The sequence below is a fragment of the Aquarana catesbeiana genome, linkage group LG05, assembly GCF_042186555.1.
Source record: "Aquarana catesbeiana isolate 2022-GZ linkage group LG05, ASM4218655v1, whole genome shotgun sequence".
NCBI lineage: Eukaryota > Metazoa > Chordata > Amphibia > Anura > Ranidae > Aquarana > Aquarana catesbeiana.
In genome coordinates this window covers 181,065,659-181,090,318 of record NC_133328.1, presented here as the reverse complement: position 1 = coordinate 181,090,318, position 24,660 = coordinate 181,065,659, and the positions used below count along the sequence as shown (strand labels likewise).

Here is a 24,660-nt window from a genome sequence, read left to right as displayed (position 1 = left end):
CTTCATTGCAGCCTTGTCAGTGCAGCCTTGTCAGTGCAGCCTTGTCAGTGCAGCCTTCCCCAGTGCAGCCTTCCCCAGTGCAGCCTTCCCCAGTGCAGCCTTGTCAGTGCAGCCTTCCCCAGTGCAGCCTTGTCAGTGCAGCCATGTCAGTGCAGCCTTCCCCAGTGCAGCCTTGTCAGTGCAGCCTTCCCCAGTGCAGCCTTGTCAGTGCAGCCATGTCAGTGCAGCCTTCCCCAGTGCAGCCTTGTCAGTGCAGCCTTCCCCAGTGCAGCCTTGTCAGTGCAGCCATGTCAGTGCAGCCTTCCCCAGTGCAGCCTTGTCAGTGCAGCCTTCCCCAGTGCAGCCTTGTCAGTGCAGCCTTCCCCAGTGCAGCCTTGTCAGTGCAGCCTTCCCCAGTGCAGCCTGCCCCAGTGCAGCCTTCCCCAGTGCAGCCTTCCCCAGTGCAGCCTGCCCCAGTGCAGCCTGTGATCCCCTGTCCCTGCTTCCAGGGCTTCAAAATCGCGGTCCGCGATTTGAAAATGGCGCCGCCGGCGCTGAAGTACACAGAGCCGGTCCTCGGCTCTTTCCGGCGGCTCTCGTTTACTTTCGGCTCCACTCGTAGTCCCGAGCGGAGCTATTCGAGTAGGTTCGGATAGCTCCGCTCGGGACTACGAGTGGAGCCGAAAGTAAACGAGAGCCGCCGTAAAGAGCCGAGGACCGGCTCTTTGTACTTCGGCTCCGGCGGTGCCATTTTCAAATCGCGGTCCGCGATTTTGAAATTTGGACAGCTCGGGATCGCCGGGGATCGGCGTATAACACGCACCTGCGACTTTCCCCTGATTTTAAGGGGAAAAAAGTGCGTGTTATACGCCGATAAATACGGTATATAAATCATTTCAGAATTTTTTTCCACCTTTAAAGTGATTGTAAACCTTTCTTTTTTAACCACTTCCCGACCGCCGCACGACTATATACGTCCTAAGTTTGAACGGGGATATCGTTGTTATGGCAGCAGCTAGCTGCCATATCCCCGGTATCCCCGTTTTCGTGCGGCGGCCGGCTTTCAGATAAAAGTGGTCCCTGCGGAGGATTCGCCGCGAGATCACTTTTATCGGTGGCGGGAGAGGGGCCCCCCCCTCCCGCCGTGATCCGGTGCGCTCCGCCGCTTACCGGAGCCGTCGGTAGCGGCGGAGGCGATCGCGTCCTCTGCCGTGGTGTGTATAGAGATGAGTGAGGCCAAGATGGCGCTCACTCGTCTCCATGACACTGCTGGGCGGAAGCGACGTCAAAACGTCACTTCCGTCCACGCCTCTTAAAGGCATATTTTTTCAAATGTCATTTTTCTAAATGACTTTTTTTTTTTTTTTTTTTTTTATTGCATTTTAGTGTAAATATGAGATCTGAGGTCTTTTTGACCCCAGATCTCATATTTAAGAGGTCCTGCCATGCTTTTTTCTATTACAAGGGATGTTTACATTCCTTGTAATAGAAATAAAAGTGACACAATTTTTTTTTTTTTTTTTAAAAAGTGTAAAAATAAATAAAATATTGTAAAATAAATAATAAAAATAAAAAAAAAAATTTTTAAAAACCCCCCTGTCCCGACGAGCTCGTGCGCAGAAGCGAACGCATACGCGAGTAGCGCCCGCATATGAAAACGGTGGTCAAACCACACATGTGAGGTATCGCCGCGACCGGTAGAGCGAGAGCAATAATTCTAGCCCTAGACCTCCTCTGTAGCGCAAAATATGCAACCTGTAGAATTTTTTAAACGTCGCCTATGGAGATTTTTGAGGGTAAAAGTTTGACGCCATTCCACGAGCGGGCGCAATTTTCAAGCATGACATGTTGGGTATCAATTTACTCGGCGTAACATTATATTTCACAATATAAAAAAAAATTGGGATAACTTTACTGCTGTTTTATTTTTTTATTCAAAAAAGTGAATTTTTTCCAAAAAAAGTGCGCTTATAAGACCGCTGCGCAAATACGGTGCAAAAAAAAGTATTGCAATGACCGCCATTGTATTCTCTAGGGTGTTAGAAGAAAAACCATATATAATGTTTGGGGGTTCTAAGTAATTTTCTAGCAGAAAAACCTGTTTTAAACATGTAAACACCTAAAATCCAAAACGAGGCTGGTCTTAAAGTGGTTATAAAAACAAACCATATTCTCTCCACTTGATAATGACTGTCTACACTGTGTTCCATGGTATATCTAATGCCTTGGAAATTATGCTGTACCCTTCCCCAGACTGATATACTTTTAAGAATGAGATCCCTCTGATGCTTTGGAGAAAATATGGCACAACAGTGACATTACCAAGAACTGGATGTCCCTCCAAAATTGATGAAAAGACGAGAAGAAAACTGGTCAGGGAGGCTGCCAAGAGGCCTACAGCAACATTAAAGGAGCTGCAGGAATATCTGGCAAGTATTGGCTGTGTGGTATATGTGACAACAATCTCCCGTATTCTTCCTATGTCTGGGCTATGGGGTAGAGTGGCAAGATGGAAGCCTTTTCTTACGAAGAAAAACATCCAAGCCCAGGTAAATTTGGCAAAAACACACCTGAAGTCGCCCAAAAGCATGTGGGAAAATGTGTCATGGTCTGATGAAACTAAGGTTGAACTTTTTGGCCATAATTCCAAAAAATATGTTTGGTGCAAAAACAACACCGCACATCACCAAAAAAAAACCCACCATACCCACAGTGAAGCATGGAGGTGGCAGCATCATGCTTTGGGGCTGCTTATCTTTGGCTGGAACAGGGGCCCTAGTTAGGGTAGAGGGAATTATGAACAGTTCCAAATACCAGTCAATATTGACACAAAACATTCAGGCTTCTGCTAGAAAGCTGAACATGAAGAGGAGCTTCATCTTTCAGCATGACAACGACCCAAAGCATACATCCAAATCAACAAAGGAATGGCTTCACCAGAAGAAGATTAAAGTTTTGGAATGGCCCAGCTAGAGCCCAGACTTGAATCCGATTGAAAATATGTGGGGTGATCTGAGGAGGGCTGTGCACAGGAGATGCCCTCGCAATCTGACAGATTTGGAGTGTTTTTGCAAAGAAGAGTGGGCAAATATTGCAAAGTCATGATGTGCCACGCTGGTAGACTGATACCCAAAAAGACTGAGTGCTGTAATAAAATCAAAAGGTGCTTCAACAAAGTATTAGCTTAAGAGTGTACACATATGCAACCATATATTATTTTAGTTTTTTTTATTTTTACTTCCCTCCACTTAAAAGATTTCAGTTTGCTGTTCAACTGAGTTGTTCAGTTTATAGGTCACATTAAAAGGTGTAAACAGTTCTGAAATCTTGGTCTCATTTTTTTCAATCACAGAAACCTAACATTTTAACAGGGGTGTGTAGACCTTTTATATACACTGTGTGTATGTATGTATGTACAGTATGTATATATATATATATATATATATATATATATACATACATACATATACACACACACACACAGTGGGGACGGAAAGTATTCAGACCCCCTTAAATTTTTCACTCTTTATTATATTGCAGCCATTTGGTAAAATCATTTAAGTTCATTTTTTTTTCTCATTAATGTACACACAGCAGCCCATATTGACAGAAAAACACAGGATTGTTGACATTTTTTGCAGATTTATTAAAAAAGAAAAACTGAAATATCACATGGTCCTAAGTATTCAACCCTGTGCTCAGTATTTAGTAGAATCACCCTTTTGATCTAATACAGCCATAAGTCTTTTTGGGAAAGCCGCAACAAGTTTTTCACACCAGGATTTGGGGATCCTCTCTCATTCTTCCTTGCAAATCCTCTCCAGTTCTGTCAGGTTGGATGGTAAATGTTGGTGGAAAGCCATTTTTAGGTCTCTCCAGAGATGCTCAATTGGGCTTAAGTCAGGGCTCTGGCTGGGCCATTCAAGAACAGTCACGGAGTGGTTGTGAAGCCACTCCTTCGTTATTTTTGCTGTGTGCTTAGGGTCAGTGTCTTGTTGGATGGTAAACCTTTGGCCCAGTCTGAGGTCCTGAGCACTCTGGAGAAGGTTTTCGTCCAGGATATCCCTGTACTTGGCCGCATTCATCTTCCCCTCGATTGCAACCAGTTGTCCTGTCCCTGCAGCTGAAAAACACCCCCACAGCATGATGCTGCCACCACCATGCTTCACTGTTGGGACTGTATTGGACAGGTGATGAGCAGTGCCTGGTTTTCTCCACACGTACCCTTAGAATTAAGGCCAAAAAGTTCTATCTTGGTCTCATCAGACCAAAGAATCTTATTTCTCACCATCTTGGAGTAATTCAGGTGTTTTTTAGCAAACTCCATGCGAGCTTTCATGTGTCTTGCACTGAGGAGAGGCTTCCATCAGGCCATTCTGCCATGAAGCCCCAACTGGTGGAGGGCTGCAGTGATGGTTGACTTTCTACAACTTTCTCCCATCTCCCGACTGCATCTCTGGAGCTCAGCCACAGTGATCTTTGGGTTCTTCTTTACCTCTCTCACCAAGGCTCTTCTCCCCTGATTTCTCAGTTTGGCCGGACGGCCAGCTCTAGGAAGGGTTCTGGTCGTCCCAAACGTCTTCCATTTAAGGATTATGGAGGCCACTGTGCTCTTAGGAACCTTAGGTGCAGCAAATTTTTTTTTAAACCTTGGCCAGATCTGTGCCTTGCCACAATTCTGTCTCTGAGCTCTTCAGGCAGTTCCTTTGACCTCATGATTCTCATTTGCTCTGACATGAACTGTGAGTAGATAGGTGTGTGGCTTTCCTAATCAAGTCCAATCAGTATAATCAAACACAGCTGGACTCAAATTAAGGTGTAGAACCATCTCAAGGATGATTAGAAGAAATGGACAGCACCTGAGTTAAATATATGAGTGTCACAGCAAAGGGTCTGAATACTTAGGACTATGTGATATTTCAGTTTTTCTTTTTTAATAAATCTGCAAAAATGTCAACAATTCTTTGTTTTTCTGCCAATATGGGGTGCTCTGTGTACATTGATGAGGAAAAAAATGAACTTAAATGATTTTAGCAAATGGCTGCAATATAACAAAGAGTGAAAAATGTAAGGGGGCCTGAATACTTTTTGTCCCCACTGTGTGTGTATTATATATATATATATATATATATATATTTATATATATATATATATATATATATATATATATATATATATATATTGTATCACAACTTGTTTGCAGTGGTAGTATGTGATATTAATTTGTTTTAAACAGACATCACTGTTGAGCGAAGTCTGCATACTGGCTTCAAAGAAATGGAGGAATCCAGAGTTCTTAAGACCCTGTTAATTTTAGTGACCAACCTCCAATTAATTTCACCAAAAAATTAGTAATCTATTTTGTTTTAGGGTAAACAAATTCCTATCTGGATGCAGTTCTAATCAATATTTAAAATGTATAAAGTTGTACACAATGCTAACCAATAATTTAAGAATCATCCTTTAATGTACCTCTACAACAGGAACATCTTCTTTAAGCTCTGTCGTATGCGCAGCCAATAGGCCAATGACTCTCACCACTTTTACACGTCTGAAAAGAGAAAATAAAAACGTGATAACAAGTACTTACAGTGAAAAGATGAGCTGATAGGAATTCTAATGGACTAGTACACAGCTCCCCTTTTCTCAATAACTCCTTAGCCTTGGATCAACACAGTAGAAAGCTTTAAAATGACACAAAGTGTGCAACCTACACAAACTTACTGAGGCCACACTACTTAAAAAGTAGAACTATAGACAAAACTTTTTTTTTCATTGTGGATAGAGTAAGGGAGGAAAGCCTGGCAAATTAAGGCAATTCCTTGGGGGCCCCCAGGTCACCAGAACTAGTGTCCCCGTTGGAAGATTTCCCCTCTGTTAGAGCCCTTTCACACTGGGGCGGTTTGCAGGCGTTATTGCGTCAAAAATACCGCCTGCAAACCGACCCAAAACAGCCGCTGCTGTTTGTTCAGTGTGAAAGCCCGAGGGCTTTCACACTGAAGCGGTGCGCTGACAGGAGAAGAAAGAAACTCCTGCCAGCCGCATCTTTGGAGCGGTGAAGGAGCGGTGTATTCACCGCTCCTGCCCATTGAAGTCAATGGGGCAGCACGGCTATACCGCGGCAATACCGCGGCTATAGCCGCGCTATACGAGCAGTTTTAACCCTTTTTCGGCCGCCAGCGGGGGTTAAAACCGCACCGCTAGCGGCCGAATACCGCTGGTAAAGCAGCACTAAAAATAGCGCTGTTTTACCGCCGACGCCCCCTACCGCCCCAGTGTGAAAGCAGCCTTACTTTTCAAGATTTGGGATTTTCTTTACTTTCACTTTCAATGATAACGGTAAGCAGGGCAAATAGAGAGGGTGGCACAGACAGCAACAAACAATGACAAGCATTCTGATCTCTCTGCACTCTATGTACAACGGAAAAAAAAAAAAAATTTGTCTTTAGAAAAAAATCAGTTTTCATACAAAAAACACACTAATTGGCAATGGGAAACTCTTTGGAGATTGGCCATTTCCAGAGAACTAACCATTAACAAGATAAGTTGGGTGTGAATACAGCAGCAACTGCATCACCTAGATCTGATTTGGGAACAGGGAGTATCAAAGTCAACCTTCCATCAATTGTACTGCAATAAGATTATAATTGTTACAACAACCTTGTACTCTCCCCAATTTTTTATTTTAAATCTAGGCCACAAGAACTATTCACCAATGACCCCACAATAGATATGACAACCAGTAGTGACATCTCATGGACTGGCACAATCACCATGTGTTTATCACTTCTATAACATGGCCAATTAAAAAAAAAAACAGGTTCATAATAAAACATCAGCTGAAAAACAAACGGTTTCCCCAAAGCTGCCTATACTCATCCCAACCTCATGCTGGCTATAGCAGTCGCCACTCTTTCAGGAAGTCTTGTACTTTGTTTTTATGGAGCTGGTTTTGTGGATAGGACTTCAGGTCATGCTGGAGAAGCAAAAAGCCTTCCTCATACTGTTGTCACAAGTTTGGGTGTGCACAATTGTCTAAAATGTCTTTGAAAGCTGTACCCTTTTCTGGAAACCTCATACCTCAATAGTGTGCAGGGGTGTCGACATACTTGTAGCCACATACCATGTGCCTATTTTGGAAACTTTAAAGAATTCCAAGAATTGCAGCAGTTTAAAAAAAAAAATCTGCTGGTTTATAAGGGGTTAAGTCCATTAAGGTGTATGCCACTTCATGGACTTATCTTTTTTATTTACTTTTTTACATTTTTACTGAGTGTCGGGAGTATAGCTATACTGCTGGCACTCGGACAGGAGAGATGCTGTGTCACTGCCTGCCCCTCCCCTCTACTGTCCATTAACAAAATATGTTCTATGCTGTGAATGGATTCACAAAATACAAAAACTTCTGTGATTAGGCAAGAGGAGAAGAGGGGATGGGCAGAGTGGCAGTACAGCACACGACTCTGAAGCTTTTGTATCAGAGACCGGAAGGTCCACTGTTGGAGCACCATAAGTATGCAGATAGCTGTACTCCGGGGGCTCAGTAAAAATGAAATAGTAAATAAAAGAAATAAGTCCATGATATGGCATACACTTTTTTGGGTTTATCCCCTTATAAGCCAGCAATTTTTTAAAATCTGTTCCTATTCCTGGAGTTTTATTTTAAATACTAATAGACACAGAGGAGAGGATTTAAAGCGTAACTCATTGAAAAAAGCAGCAAATTAATAAAAAAAATTATAATATAGCATTTACAATTGCTACACAAGTCATGTTCTAATTTAATGTTATTAAAATCATGCTTCCTTTTCAATCTGCAGTGCTGTAATATGCTGTAAAATTCAACGCAATATTTGATTAATTTCTTTTAAATGACTACAAGTATTTTTATAGAGCTGTCAATTTATGCAGCGCTTTACACATATACCCTATTTATCGGCGTATAACACGCACTTTAATTTGAAGAGGGAAGTTTCAGGAAAAAAATGTAAACATTTTAAATAAAGAACTTTGCAGCAAAATAAGGGTCACAGTCTATCAATGCAGCCTGATCAGTGCCCATCTGCAGCCTCCCCTTTGCCCATCAATGCAGCCTAATCAGTGCCTGTCTGCAGCCTCTTCATTGGCCATCTGCAGCCTCACCATTGCCAATTAATGCAGCCTGCACAGTGCCCATCTGGAGCATTACCATTGGCAATTAACGCAGCCTGAACAGTACCCATCTGCAGCCTCACCATTGCCAATTAATGCAGCCTGCACAGTGCCCATCTGGAGCATTACCATTGGCAATTAACGCAGCCTGAACAGTACCCATCTGCAGCCTCACCATTGTCAATTAATGCAGCCTGCACAGTGCCCATCCGCAGCCTCACCAGTGTCAGATTACACAGAGCCACCATTTCCGGCGTTCAGTCACACACAGTCCTGCCTCCTGGTCTGGCTCCTATGATAGCTAGAACAGTGGTCCAATGCCAGGCCAGGAGGCGGGACTGTGTGTGACTGAGCACCTGGTACACAGGAGATCGCGGCTGTGTGTAATCCAGCGGCGCTCGCCCCTCCTCTTCCCCCTCAGAGAGAGCAGGAATCGGCGTATATTACACACACATAATTTCCCCCTGATTTTCAGGGGGGAAAGGTGCGTGTTATACGCTGATTAATACAGTATATTGTACATTCACGTCAGTTCCTGCCCTCAAGGAACTTACAATCTAAAATTTCTAACTCGCATTCATACATACACATACTAGCGCCAATATAGACAAGAGCCAATTAACCTACCAGCATGTTTTTGGACTGTGAGAGGAAACCGGAGTACCCGAAGGAAACCCACGCAGGTGTAGGAAGAACATGCAAACTCTGTGCAGGCGGTTGGGCTGGGATTTGAACGGACGACCCTAGTGCTGCTAGGTGGAAGTGCTAACCACTTAGCAATTGTGCTGCCCAATATGGTAACCTGGATGCATTCTGTACATTGTAGGTGAAAAGAACGCCTTTAAAAATGTAATTTTCTGCTTGTGAAATTGGCTCACTCATTTTTCCAGAAGTCTGCACTAAGATACAAATCAAATGTTTGACAACTTCTGCAACAAGAATTTTATTTTTGGTGAGATACTGCCAAAGGATTAAATACTTCTAAAGGGATGCAGACCCTGCAGCTTTCCTCATTAAAACCCAGGAAGTGCAACAGTTGATTATAATGAACTAGACCCTCACATTCAGAATGAGTATCCAAAGCACATGGTAAAACGTTTGTTTTATAGAGCAAACTTCAAAGCAACAAAAAATAGGAATCTTCTACAAAGTTTATTAAAATCCCTGCAATGTATATTGGTCACACAGAGGGAGCTGTTTTTTTTTTTTTTTTCTCACCATAAGTAAAGTTAGGCCGGCCATACACAGTTCGAATCTCAGACATTTCAGTAGGAACCGGCCGAGATTCGAGTCATTAATGGGCACACTGAATGTACCAAGTTGATCAATCTATCAACTTGGGTACAACCAGCCTGGTGGATTCTCTTGCGATTACCGCTAGTGGCTGCTATAGCCGCTAAAGATAATCACTGTCTTCTCCCAGCAAGGATGGCTTCCCCCGCCCACCCCCTACCGGGAGAAGACAGTGGCCAGGCAGTAAGGATTCCCAAATCAACACAGTCTGTGTTGATGAGGGAATTTAAGCAATTTTTTTTGCTTCAACCCATGGCTGCAAAAAAATACAATTTTTTTGTATATATTAGCACATTTTCTGTGTCAACAATGCCACTACAAAATGTGTTGATGCGCCAGCAGTGTCAAATCACTTCAAAAGTAATGCATGACAGTTTCTATTTAAGTACAACTAAAGGAAAAATTTTATTTTTTTAGTTTTGGTCAGATTGGAGAGGGATTAGAACACCTATTAGGCATTTTTTGCTGCCTGTGCGCCCCCCTTAGGGTGATTCACCATAATCATTGAAAGTAAAAGAAAATCCTACATTTTAGGTTGTCCCCAGAAAAGTAATAGAGTGAAAATCTTCCAATGGGGACACTAGTTCTGGTGATGAGGGGGTCCCAAAGAAACTCCCTTAATTTTCAGGGATTTCCTCTCACTTCCTGTTTGGCTATGGTACAGGAAGTGAAGGTATATCACCCAAATGGGACAAAGATGGCAAACAAAAAACCTTACAGGGGTTATAACTCTCTCTTTCTCTATCAAAACTGAAAAAAACAAAAGTTTTGTCCAAAGTTCTACTTTAATGTTGGATAGCCTATACCAATGTAATTAAGCACTACAATATTATAAAATTGTAGTTTTTAGGATATTAAAAGTTACAAATTGCTCTAAAACCAACATTACTACAGTGGTGTCAATGCTGTAGTGGGGAGAGGCTGGCAACGAGGAGCAGCACTGCAGGAGGGAGAGGTGAGTGTGTATGGATGGTCAGAACACCATTATTATGCAATAAATAATGAACTGTTGTGAGACTATTTTAAATAAGAGTGCATATAGAAATAGGCTAACCTTTGTTAATCCCTTGAGAGTCCTTTTTCCTTAAATTATGTTATTTTTTTCCACCATAAGTAGATCGGCCCTGCAACATGCTACAAAATTATTCTTATCTACATGCTGCCCTAAATTTTCTACAAGCCTTTGCAATGAGAAAGAGCCTACACTGACCTGGTTGGCATAGTTTGCAATGCATGAAACGCTTAAAGTATAACTAAAGGCAAAACTTTTTTTTAGTTTTGGAAAGAGTGGAGAGGGATTAGAACATCTATCAGTTTTTACTGCTGTCTATGCGCCGGTTAAGAAGATTTGCCCTCATTATTTGTCCTTTTTACCATTAGCATTAAAAGTGAGTGAAAGTGAAAGAAAATCCTAAAATTGTGGTTGTCCCTAGAAAAGTAATAGAGGGGAAATCTTCCAATAGGGACACTTGTAGTTCTAGTGACATGGGGATCCCCAAGGAATTCCCTTAATTTGCAGGGATTTCCTCGCACTTCCTGTTTGGCTATGGGACAGGAAGTGAAGGTAAATCTCTGCAATGGGTCACAGATGGCCAAAAAAAAAAAATCTGACGGGTTATAGCCCTCCCTTGCTCTATCCAAAATGAAAAAAAAAAGTTTTGCCTATAGTTCTACTTTAACTGCTTGCCGACTGCCTCACGCACATTTACGTCGACAGAATGGCACGGGGAGGCAAAGCAATGTATATATACAATGCTTTGAACCTGCCTCCCGCCGCGATCTCAGTGACCCTGCCCACGAGACCCACGGACTCAATGACTACCGGTGTCCCGAGATCGGTTCTCAGAACAGCAGAACAGGGGGATGCCTTTGTAAACAAGGCATCTCCCTGTTCTGCCTAATGAAACAACACTGATTGTCTGCTCCCTCTCATCGGGAGCAGCGTTCAGTGACGTGTCACAGTAAGCCACGCCCCCTAACAGTTAGAATCACTCCCTAGGACACAATTAACCCCTTCCCCACCAGCTAGTGGTTAACACCTTCACTGCCAGTGTCATTTACACAGTAATCAATACATTTTTATAGCATTGATTGCTGTATAAATGACAATGGTCCCAAAATAGTGTCAAAAAAGTCTGATGTGTCCGCCATAATGTCACAGTCACGATAAAAAAAAAAAATCGCAGATCGCCGTCATAACTAGTAAAAAAAAAAAAAAAAAATTAAAAAAATTGACATAAAACCCCCTCTTTTGTAGACGCTATAACTTTTGTGCAAACCAATCAATATACCCTTATTGCGATTTTTTTACCAAAAATATGTAGCATACGTATCGGCCTAAACTGAAGAAAAATTTGCTTTTTTTAAAAAAAATTGGAGATATTTATTATAGCAAAAAGTACAAAATAATGCTTTTTTTTTAAAAAAATTGTTGCTCTATTTTTGTTTATAACACAAAAAATAGGTGATCAAATAGCACCAAAAGAAAGCTCTATTTGTGGGAAAAAAAAGGACATCAATTTTGTTTGGGAGCCACGTCGCACGACCGCGCAATTGTCAGTTAAAGCGACGCAGTGCCGAATCGCAAAAAGTGGCCCGGTCATCTGACAGCCAAATGGACCGGGGCTGAAGTGGTTAATGCAACATTCAGGTCCACAACAGAACAAAGTAAGATAAACATGTAGGCACACTCTTCCAAAGAGGGAACCGCTAGGAGAAGCAATAAAAGTGAATGGGCTATCAGTCTGCTGTGGGACAAATACCTTGTTCAAATTTTGAGCCCACCAGAAAACAAAAGGTGAACCACAGGATTTAACAAAAAGCTCTGCAGAACTGAAAAAAAAATACCCCATTCAATTTTTTTATTTATTTATTTTTTTTTTTTTAGGCAGAGCATTTTATGCAGCATCTACAAATCTGTATATGTAATGGTACCAAAATATGTCACTAGGTTACTAAGATAAAAACAAAAATAAGAGTTTTTATAAATGTTATGTTTGTATTATAGGCAGTGCAGAACGTTTTTTGCGGTTCTTGCTGTACTATGAACAAAGAATTGATTTCCATTTTTCATCCTACCACACCCGACATAAATTCTGTTCATTAGTAGCCACTTCTGATATATTCCACTAGAGGGTAGTATGACACAAGATTCTTCAATATATTTGCTGTAACTTGATGCAATTAATTACAAGCAGCCATTAGGATGCAAATACAATTTATGTAATGTTATCTGATTTGGACATAAATTATGAATAGCTATTACAGAGGTTATTTAACATGTACAATGGATGTACTGGGCATTCTCTGTCCATAAAGCGTAACATCTAGAAAAACGCCTAGCTTGTTATGTACTTTATATGGAAATTAAATAGATAAATATAGCACAATTTAAAAAAAAATAATATTGACAAACATGTTACAGCTGCATTAAATTAATTTAGTAATATTTCAGCTAAGCTAAAACAGCTTACTACTAGCATCAATTACTTATGATAGAACTAGGCTACACGGTTCCTTCAAGATTTATTAAGTGTGCATTAAAATGTATGCAGTAATATCAATCACAGTGCAACTAATTGGAGACAATATCCTTGGCCCATCGGAAAAAACATATTTTACTACATCCTTTCATCTCTTGAATGCTCACTTTTATTGCTTTTGATTATCTGGAGTAATCAAAATATAAAATTTAAATAGGCAGTATTTTACTAAAAAAAAAAAAAAAAAACTCAGTTAACGTTTGCAGGGTCATTCAACATAATTCCAACTGATGTATAAAATCTGAATGAAGGGAAAGCAAAGGGTTTTTGCTTACTTACACCAAGAAGAATCAAGCAGCAGAACCTAAAATATTACCCACTAAGCCCTTGTTTACAACGGGGGGACGAGTCGCATCCTATTGTCGGCAATAGCACTGTTCAAATCGGGGCGACACCGACTTTGCGGTGCCATATCGATCTGAAAAAGTCGTTCCTGCACTACTTTTGGTGATTTCAGGTGCGACTTGCATAGACATCTGTGCATGAAGCCGCACAAATGTCTTCCAAGTCACACCCAAAGTCACACTGACATGCAGCTTTGAAATCATGCAATTTTAGATGAAGTCACACAATTTCAAAGCCGCATTCAATGTCAACGAGGGCTAAAGTAGGTACTAAACAATGCTTGCCTGTTTATCTCTGACCTCCTGATTTCACTTACATGATATTAAGACCACCCGGTTGTGAGATAGAAATGTAGTTTGGAATGGCACTTCGATGTAGTGTTACAGCAGTGGGTAATGCATCAACACTGAATGAATGAATGACTTGTATAGCGCTGCAAATGCGAACTGAATCGCCTCAAGGCGCTTGGTCCATCCTGTGGGTCCAGCTTGTTAGAAGAGGTAGGTCTTGAGTTTCTTCCTGAAGGCCTGATGGTTTTCTTCCATACGGATGTTGGTCGGTAGAGTGTTCCATAGCCGTGGTCCTTGGACTGCGAATCTTCGTTCTCCCTTCGATTTGTATCGGGATTGGGAACGTGGAGGAGGTTTTGGTAGATTGATCGAAGACTGTGATTAGGTACAAAGCGTTTTATTTTCTTACATAGGTATTGAGGCGCGCATCCATGTAGGCATTTGTGGGTGAGGCAGAGGGTCTTGAATGTGTACTAGTGCACTATAATGAACATGTGTCTTCTTGTGGTGAGTTTTAAAAATATTTTTTGTGCATTAGAGTGGACCTTCAGTAATTTTTTCATCTTTCCATCTATTAAATCAGCCCACTTCCTGTTTCTTGTCAGGTAAAAAGCCTAGGCTTATGACATCATGCAAAGCTCTCTCTCACTCTCCTGAGAGTTTGCCAGGAAGGGAGGGGGGGATAAGTCCTAAGAGGGCCAATGAGAGCTGCAGAGATGGATGTCTGTGTAAATCCAGGAAGTGAACAGGCAGCAGCTTCAGCTGCCCACAGTTAAAATGGCTGCAGCCAGACTTGGTAAAGGGAGATTCCTGCAGCATTTTTGGCGAGTACAGAATCACAGTATATATAAAATAATATGCAAAGTGGTTGGAGGGAAGTTTCAGAATGGCAAAGATGTTTTTTATTAGAAATTATGTGAGCAGACTATAGTTTCTCTTTAAGATAAACTCTCACAGCCTGAATCACATCTAGACAATGGTGGGAATTGGCGATATAAATAATGATATTTGAAGCGCTTCACAATGTGCATGAAAATGAATATATAAGAATAAATATAAATAGTCAAATAAATCCAGCGGTGAGTAAAAATTCCTATAAAATCCAGCAATCAAAATAGTGTGAAATTATTAAAAATTAGTGACACCAAATGTGTAAAAAATTCACATAAAAAATCCACATAAAAATAAATATATAGGGATGTATTCAGAAGGTTCAATTATACAGGTGTAGAATCCTGATTGGTATAGAGCTTTTGATCACTAGCAAAGCTGTTTAAAAACACTTGCTTAATTAAGGTGCTCATTGATAGTACCAATGTGTTTTTTGCTTCTATTCACAACCAATGTGGGAATCATAAACAGGCAGATAAGAGAAAAAAACCAATCATTGTGCAATAGTTAGGATACCAAGGTACACAGGCAAACTTCAATCCACTCACGTGTGCCTTATAATGATAAGGCATATGCAGGTTTTACTATAGCAGTCAGCCGCCTTAGACAGGAGCAGATTCAGTGCAGTACACTGTGTGAAACTGCTGATCTGCACAGAGCTTCCTTGGCTCTGTGCAGGAGGAGCCAAGGAAGCTCTGTGCAGATCAGCAGTTTCACACAGTGTACTGCAGTGTACTGCACTGAATCTGCTCCTGTCTAAGGCGGCTGACTGCTATAGTAAAACCTGCATATGCCTTATCATTATAAGGCACACGTGAGTGGATTGAAGTTTGCCTGTGTACCTTGGTATCCTAACTATTGCGCAATGATTGTTTTTTTTCTCTTATCTGCCTGTTTATGATTCCCACATTGGTTGTGAATAGAAGCAAAAAACACATTGGTACTATCAATGAGCACCTTAATTAAGCAAGTGTTTTTAAACAGCTTTGCTAGTGATCAAAAGCTCTATACCAATCAGGATTCTACACCTGTATAATTGAACCTTCTGAATACATCCCTATATATTTATTTTTATGTGGATTTTTTATGTGAATTTTTTACACATTTGGTGTCACTAATTTTTAATAATTTCACACTATTTTGATTGCTGGATTTTATAGGAATTTTTACTCACCGCTGGATTTATTTGACTATTTATATTTATTCTTATATATTCATTTTCATGCACATTGTGAAGCGCTTCAAATATCATTATTTATTCTTTTTAAGTGACTCTGAAAACACTCTCTTTTGATAGCAGCCTCACTTGGTTTTATGTGTAATTATCAGCTATTTAGCATCACAGCGCTTTGTGTTTTATATATATTTTTTCCAATTGGCGATATAGCTGCCAAGTAACAGAGATGCAAGTTGTCCAGAGCCCACAAAAGTTAACAAATGTTCCCCCATTCTGGAAAGTGGGGCAAACCTTTAAGTGGTTGTAAGCCCTTACATAATCCCACTGAAGAGACTGGCCTCAAGTGAAACACAGAGAGGAAACAATTCCTAAATATGCTGTACCTGTTTGTCTGCAATCTTTTCTTCACTACAGTTGTTCAAAGTGCAGAATTTAAACAGCTTGTCTGAGCTTTCAGAAAGCAGGGGGCGGAGAACTGAAAGTGGTTGTAAACCTCAGGCATGAAATATGAACAAACCATATCCCTCTATAGTGTGTATTTGTCTCTATTATGTGCACTAAGTGTAATTTCTGTATGTTGCTTCATTCGTCTGCTATCAGCATGAATCACTTCTGACAATTTTTCCTGACACCAAGAGAAAAAAGGTGACAGGGGAGGGAGCTCCAGCTGATTGACAACATCAGTTCTGTTCCTGTGAGCTGTGTGAAGGTGGTGTGTCTCTTGCCTCCAATCAGCTCTCAGGGCTCTCCTCACTGAGCTCTGTAGACTGTAACTTCAGATTTCTGTCCCTATTTTCTGCACTCTCAGACAGCTTTATAAATTCAGGACTTTGAAAGAATGTAGAGAAGAGAAACTGTAGATAAACAGGTATAACTTATGCAGGAGGATTTTTTCATCTCTGTGTATCACCTGAGGCCAGTTACTTCACTTGAAGTTACACTCTGTAGTGTTCAGTGAGGACAGCTTTGAGAGCTGATGGGAGGGAAGGGACACACCCCCCTTTCGCACGGCACACAGGAACAAAGCTGGGGCTGTCAGTCACAGGCTGTGTGCTGGAGCTCCCTCCCTGTCACCTTTTTTTTTCTTGGTGTCAGAGAAAAGTTGTCAGAAATTATTAATGCAGATAGCAGAGGAACAAGGCAGCAGACAGATATTACACTTAGCGCTCTACATTGAGACAATCACATATTATAGATGGATATGCTTTGTTCATATTTCATGTCAGAGGTTTACAACCACTTTAATGCCAAGGAATGCCAGTATCTGTGGATTTGGTAGAGTGTGAGTGCCAGAACAAATAGGGAACCAGGCTGGGGAGGGTTTCAATGGGGAAACAAAGGGAATGTATCTTAACAGTCATAAAGGGAAAGACTTAGCATCCTATTCCTTATGTGTTTTCTGCTGAGAAAGATGGGGGCTTATGCTGCTAGTAGCATCCTAGAGAAATAGAACCTAGATTAAATTTGAAGAGACATCCTTCGAAGACCATGGGGAACAAAACGCTTCATATACAATATTTCTGCAGTCGGATAGTTTAATCAAGGTGCCCAGGAGAACCATGCAATAGCAAAACCAGGAAGCTTTTAGCAAAGCGGCACATTTGAAATGAACAAACAACAGTTACTTGTCCACACGTACTATAAGCAAGGAATCAATGGCAGTAGTGGAGAGAGCTCTGTAAAAGGGATTGGACCAACTAGCCATGATTTGATGAGGTACAATGAAAAAAGAAAAGACTTTGTGATATTCTTAGTGGAAGAACAACCAAGACCAACTATAAAACAAGGAGCAAGAGCCATTGGTTCCAGGAATCCAAGGGTATAGCTGACCGCCGTAATAGGGAGAAGACAAATTCTAGGTTTGGGTGTAATAGCCACGGAACCTAAAGCGGGTCAGAATGATTCTTCGGAAGGACATAGAAACCACAACTACTATGGATCTGTACAGGGCTCCTGACTGAACCTGAAAAGCCCAGTATGTCTGTGTTAAATCTAACACACAAGGGGAAAAAAAAAATGTACATAAGTGTCCTATAGGTCAGAGATGGTCCTCAGCACACAGCTGAACCAGACCACAAGAAGACCCCTTCACACAAGAACCAAGTCTTGAAGTTTGCAAACTGTTTGCCAGCATTAGACATAAAGGACAAACAAAACAAATCTAAGGTTTAAGATCCCAACTATCCCCTAAATGGCCATATGTACTACGATATAAAGGAGGCAATGAGGAGGTCTTTATTGTGTCCTTTTAAAATAATGAGTGGTCACAGAGAAAAAAACGATGAAAAGGAATCAACTGGTCACACAGAAGAGACAGGGAGCAGTAGGTGGGGTTCTCCTTTTATTATTATTATTATTACAATACGCGATTTATATAGCGCCAACAGTTTACGCAGCGCTGTACAATGTAGGGGGGGGGGGGGCGTCACAATTACAGTACCGTTCACTATAAAAGGTACTCCTTTGCTAAATTCCATTTTTATTTTATTTTTTTGCCTGTGTCAATTTCTCTTGAAGGAGGCAGTATGACCTGCCAGTCTATGAAATCTGAGAGAAAAAGCAGCCAGATTTATGAGTAAGAGCGGCACACAATACACTTGTTAGACACAGTTAACCCCTTGATGTTAACCCCTTCCCAGAGTCATTATTACAGTGTACAGTATTATCACTGATTACAGGGGGTCCACGGGTCACAAACAAGTTAGGGACTGTAGGTTTGTTCTTAAGTTGAGTCTGTTTGTAATTTGGAACAGGTACATTTTTTAAGTGTAGCTCCAGCCAAAAAATCGATTTTTAAGCTTTTTGGATAGCATAGGGAAGGGTTAACACCCCTGTAACATTTGTCTTGCTGTGTGTGCCCCTGTCAGAAGATTTCACCTCACTTTCTGTCCCAATGACAACTGGATTTTGAAAATTTTGGGTTGTTGTGGAAACAAGCCTTGGTGATAAAGCATCAGTGGAGACTCCTTTTCCCCATAATAGCTCTTACAGGAGTGATTTTCCCTTTCTAGGGGTAGATTTCCTCTCACTTCCTGTTGTCTCCCTACGTTTGTAAGTAGGAGTCGTTTGTAAGTCGGATATTTGTAACTAGGGGACCCCCCTGTACTGTATTAGTGCCACTAGCTTCGCCATTGTCAGGTAGTCAGTGTCCCTCTTAGCCAGTGTCTGTGCCAGATCGGCCATCGCACTATCATAGTCACACTATAAGTTGCTGATCACCACCAAGTATAGCGTCTACTGCCGTGTTAATTCCAGTATATATACCATAGTAATAGATGCAACTTTTACACAAACCAATTAATATACACTTATTGGGATTATTATTATTTTTTTTTTAACAAAGACATGTAACAGAATACATTATGGCCTACATTCATGAAAAAATTAGATTTTATTGGATGTGTTTTATGACAAAGTAGAAAAAAAAATGTTCTTTTTTCGATTATATCCTCTTCCCATCCGCGCTATAGCTGAATGACGGCTACAGCGTGGACCTACTTTGCCGGAAGGGCATCAATAGGCGTCCTCCCATGCTCGAGCGGCCTGCGCGCCCCCTGCAGGGCAGGCTCTGTGATCAGTGAGTCTATGAGACTCGCTGGATCACAGATCGGGGTAAGGGGTTGATCCCGACCTCTTACCACATGAACAGCTGTCAGCCAATGACAGCTGATCATGTGATGTAAACAGAGCGGGTAAACGGCTATTTTTTCTCTTCATGCTGAGAGTGTGAGGAGAAAAAAAAAAGGCCGATCACCGGCGGCTGTGAGAGGGACATTAGTCCAGATCGTGGAGAGGCTCTGCAGAGTCATCTGTGCCCACCTGTGCCACCTACCAGTGCACATCTAGTGCACAACAGTGTCACCTGCCAGTGCCCACCAGCGCCACCTAGCAGTGTCCACAGTGCCACCTATCGGTGCCACCTATAAATGTCACCAATCAGTGCCTCATCATCAGTACTGCCTACCAGTACCCATCAGTGCTGCCTACCAGTGCCCATCAGTGCCACCTACCAGTACCCATCAGTGCCCTTTAATGCCACTCATCAGTGCCACCCATCGGGATCCATCAGTGTCCTCTTATCAGAGTCCCCTTATCTGTGCCCATCAGTGCAGCCCATCAGGGCCCATCATTGAAGACTATCAGTGCCCATCAGTGCAGCCTCATCAGCGAATATCAATGAAGGAGAAAAATTACCTGTTTGCAAAATGTTATAACAAACTATGAAACATGTTTTTTTTTTTCAAAAATGTTGGTCTTTTTTTGGTTTTTTAGCAAAAAATAAAAACCCAAGAGGTGATTAAATACCACCAAAAGAAAGCTCTATTTGTGTGAAAAAAATGCTAAAAATGTCATTTGAGTACAGTGTAGCATGACCGCGCAATTGTCATTCAAAGTGTGACAGCGCTGAAAGATAAAAATTGGTCCGGGCAGGAAGGGGGTTTAAGTGCCCAGTAAGCAAGTGCATATATTAAAAAATACAAAACCCAGTGGTGATCAAATACCACCAAAAGAAAGCTCAATGTGTGTGAAAAAAAATTATATAAAATTAGGAGCTATGGCCAAGATATACTAGAATTGTGCTGAGTGAAACACTTTTCCTAGCCCGTAAATCCATAGCACTTAGATAGATCCAACCTACCCCCCTCCCACTGTTCAACCACATTTTACCTTATGAGAAACTTATATTTGAACATAGAGGGTACCCCAGGAAATATAATAAAGTTCGGGATGCCTGGTGCTCCTCTACCCTTATTATGTCTAATACTTTGTGAAGCCATTAGTCTTCTTCTTTTGGTTTGTGTTATTTTCTTGCCTTTTGCCAGGGTGACACCGCTTCAAATTATTATGACTGTAGATCCAAGTATGTGTAGTATGTTGATAACGATTACAGGAAATTATGGATCGATCTCCAGAGTGGTTTATTTGTTTTTCTGTCCATGTTTAATGACAGACATGTGATTGTATTCCACTTTGTACTGTAACGATTGTACTCTACCCTACTCAGGCTCAGTTCACATTATCCCGACTTCAAAGTCGCACAACTTTCAGTGCAACTTCAATGTGACTTTTTACACGTTGTGGCATTGAAGTTGTATCAAAGTGGGACCAAAGCACTGCAGAAACCTCTTCTAAAGACAGGCAGACTTGTGTAGTATCAGTTAAGATGGCTCTCATAGGGAAACATTGACTTTCACATGTCATCTGACTTGGGGTCTCACAAGTCGAATCCTATGTCGCATCAGTGTGAACCGAGCCTCATGCTGAGCGTTGCCTTATTGTACTGCTGTCTTTGTAACTTTCACAATAAAAAGAGTTTAAATAAAAAATGATATAAATGATTTCATTTTTTTCATTCTACAGGGTTGTATGACCACGCAATTGCTAGTTAGAGTAGTACAGTGCTGAATAGCAAAAAAATGCCCAGGTCATGAAGGTAGTAAAGCCTTCTGGAGCTCAAGTGGTCAAAGTGCTTTAATTGCTTGTTATATGTATGAATATGTAAATACTTCTTGGTGTTCATGATCAGCACACAGGTTCACTTTAACATGTAACATACCAAACAAACAAAGGCTTGGATTTTCACCCTCCTGTCATCCTAATCTAGCTAGGCCTACATTCAACCATGCCAAGGAAGTATTTCCCTGGTACTGGCTGACATGTTCGATCACTGTGCTTATGGGAAACAGAATATTCTTTACAACTGCATAATACAAAATTGAAGTCACAAAAAATACAAGATAACACTTACATATCCCAGTTCGGTGCTCCCCGCAACTGCTGCATAAGAGATGAAAACTGAAACATAAAAACAGGTAAAAAATGTATATTACATCTTTTAAATTACAGGCACACAATTAAATCTAATATGTTCAGGTTTCATGGGATTTCGATTTAATAAGTGCCTCAGAATCCTGTAGCACTGAATATTTTTCTAATTCCCATTCACACATTATTTGAATGTCTGTTGAAGAGTGTCATACCACATCTTGTGGCACAGTGCTTCTAGTTATGTATCATTTTATTTGCATCATTTATTGCAAATGACTGCACCAATGTCATTATACGTGATAAAGCCAAGGATTAGTAATATTTATAAAGTAGGATTTTCCAGACATAAATTTGATATAGAAATGTATGTTTATTTAATTCCCAGTATTTATAGAACGCCAACATATTATGCAGTACTATATCAAATAAACAGTTCTATTCATATTCGTCCCTGAAGAAGTTCATAGTCTAATGTCTCTACCTTACTCATACACACATGGGGCAGTTGACGTTGAATTCAAATAAAAATTTACACAAATAATCAATTTACCTGCCATGGGCAGAGAGACTTTGTATTTCTGTCCACCCAGTCCTGAGATTTACACAGCTGTGCCACTCTGCACAGAAATCTGAAGATCTGATTTTTCTCTACTACAACTAGGTCATATATGATGAGCTCTTCTCTCCATCACTGTGCTTTCTCCTTCTGTCAGCAGGTTCCTTGTTAGTATCTGAGTGCTGTAGCACAACTGATTGTCTCCCAGTGCTAAATAATACCTAAATCAGCTGATGCCCATTGCTGTTTTTTCTTCTCCCAATATGAGTACTGCAGCAGCGAATTGCAGGAGGCCGAACCAAATCAAATTCAGGTGTTAATAAAAGTTGTTTCTGAAAATATGCTGCCTGTACTGCCCTTCTGAAGATGCCCAAACCTGTGAATTGTAGCGGTTAAATGCTTAAAGTGTCTTCACTGCATTTGAGCACCACAAACCAAAATTATTATTTAATTCATCATATCCCTACTTTCTTTCTTTTTTTTTTTTTTTTTTTTTAATCAGGGGTACATTTCAATGTCAGTTATGTTTACACCTTCTTCTTTTACTTGTTTAATACCTTACGTATATTATACCTTGTATTATTAACAATGTGTTCATTATACTGTGACAAGAAAAATAGAATTCCTCCTGATCATAAAAATGCAGTGCTGGATGAAATTTTGGGTGTTCTCATACTAGAATTGTTATAACCTTGCCAGTCCTGGAGATACGCTGCTGCTGTGTCTACCAGGAAAATACTTAGGTTCTGATTCTGAATGAAAAATTGACTGTTGTCAGAAACCCGCCAATGAAATTTCACACTCAAACTGGAAGTTCTATGGGTCGACTATGACATACAGTGTGCGTGTTCTACTGGAATTAAAATATGGTTGCAATAGCAGCTCTAGTGATGACGCGTACATAAAACATTAATGTGTTATTTAACATGGTAGTCTACTTAACAGCTATCAAACTGTGAACTTGTTAATAATCAGAGCTGCTCCCAAGTAGGTAAAGGTCCTTTTTACTGTAAGTGTAACTTTGGTTAGAAAAATAACTAAATACAGGTGTAACATGAAACACGGTGCAAAAGATGGAGTTAACCTGCAAATTACAGTATGTAAGAATCAGTGTTTATGAAATATAGCAAAGCCTATGGGCCTCATAAATGTATATATTTTTTTATACTAGCTAAGCACCATAAACAAGAAGCAGGAGGGCAGCACATCAAAAATAATTCCAAAAAAAAAAAAAAAACAGAAGTCTGACGTACCTTGCAGACATGATTAAACTTTGCAATCCCCAGCTGAACAAGTGCTCATATACTGACATCAATGCCAAAATATGGATTGAGAATGTGTAAAGTCCTAAATTAAACTTCTACAGCTATTACACCAGATCTGAAGTAGACTGAGCAGCTCACAGAAGCTAACACCATTCCAAAAATGCCTTTCTTTCCAAATTCCTCTTGCAAATCCCAGATGACTAATTAACATATACTTATCCTACTTAACCATTAGTACTGTAGATTTATTTATTTGATTCATTTCAGATACTTCTATAGCGTCAACAATTTATGAAGCTCTGTACATATATATTGCACATTCACATCAGTTCCTGCCCTCAAAGCACTTACAATCTAAGGTCTCTAACTCACATTCATATATATATATATATATATATATATATATATATATATATATATATATATATATATATATATATATATATATATATACATACATACAGTACACACTAAGGCCAATTTAGATAGGAGCCAATTAACCTACCAGCATGTCTTTGAAGTTTGGCAGGAAACTGGAGTACCCGGAGGAAACCCACGTAGGCACAGGTTGTGCCATGGTTGGGATTTGAACCGATGACCCTAGTGCTGCCAGACGGTAGTGTTTGTTTTGCTTGATAAAGGTTTAGTAGATGTGGAGACCAATAGCTATTCTTGTTTTTGCTTGCCTTGTTTAACTTGCTTACGCTCACAGATAAAAATGAAATGTGGAAACGCGAGTAACTGGTGTTTAGGATACCAACGATAGGGCAATAAAGTAAACCTGTTACAATTCAGGGCACAGAAACAGGTTTTATTTATAGCTTATCTGGGTTAAGTATTAATAGCAGAGGAAGTGGACTGCAAAGAGAACCTGTTACATTGCCCCAAATGGGCAAAGTAACATTCTGACTTTAAGACAAGCAGGCCTGAGGCTATGCCCTCTGTTCTTTTCTATAACATTTGGCCTGAGTCAGTTGTCCAGCAAGATATCTTTTTGACTTATGAGGGACATTTATGTAACTTGCAATCCTAACTATAAGCTGTGACTTTCCAACAAGATGTACTACTACAGCAATAAATGTAGAAGATTTACTTACTATGTGGGAGTTGATCATCCTAGTAGCCACTTCCTTGTGTGCCGACACTGTGCACAGATAGCAGACCATGTTCAGCTTTGCCCGTGGTACCACTTTCTCCGGGGAATCTAGCAAGGAGCAGAGCTGTGTCCAAAAGTTGTTCCAATCATGTTCTTTCAGAGAAGCAAGTTTTTCACCTGTAAACACATTAAATGATATGTATACCCAATCACTAAAATATCATATATGTCGCTTTGGTGACACACAAAGTGCCACGCATGCTCAGAATAAATTAAGAGACGAAAGCTATTGGCTACTGCCCGTTT

The 24,660-nt window shown here is 40.6% G+C and overlaps 1 protein-coding gene across 2 annotated transcripts in view; it reads right to left on the bottom strand.

Moving 5' to 3' along the window:
* The window catches only part of LOC141144583 (serine/threonine-protein kinase ULK4-like), a 1,176,078-nt gene that overhangs the window by 1,022,062 nt on the left and 129,356 nt on the right, over window positions 1-24,660 (bottom strand). For both annotated transcript variants that reach the window (XM_073630414.1, XM_073630413.1), the window contains exons 15-17: window positions 24,356-24,531; window positions 21,418-21,464; window positions 5,452-5,530 (exon numbers count right to left, since the gene is read on the bottom strand). In XM_073630414.1, coding sequence (XP_073486515.1) covers window positions 5,452-5,530; window positions 21,418-21,464; window positions 24,356-24,531 — 302 coding nt within the window. The remainder of the gene's footprint in view (window positions 1-5,451; window positions 5,531-21,417; window positions 21,465-24,355; window positions 24,532-24,660) is intronic.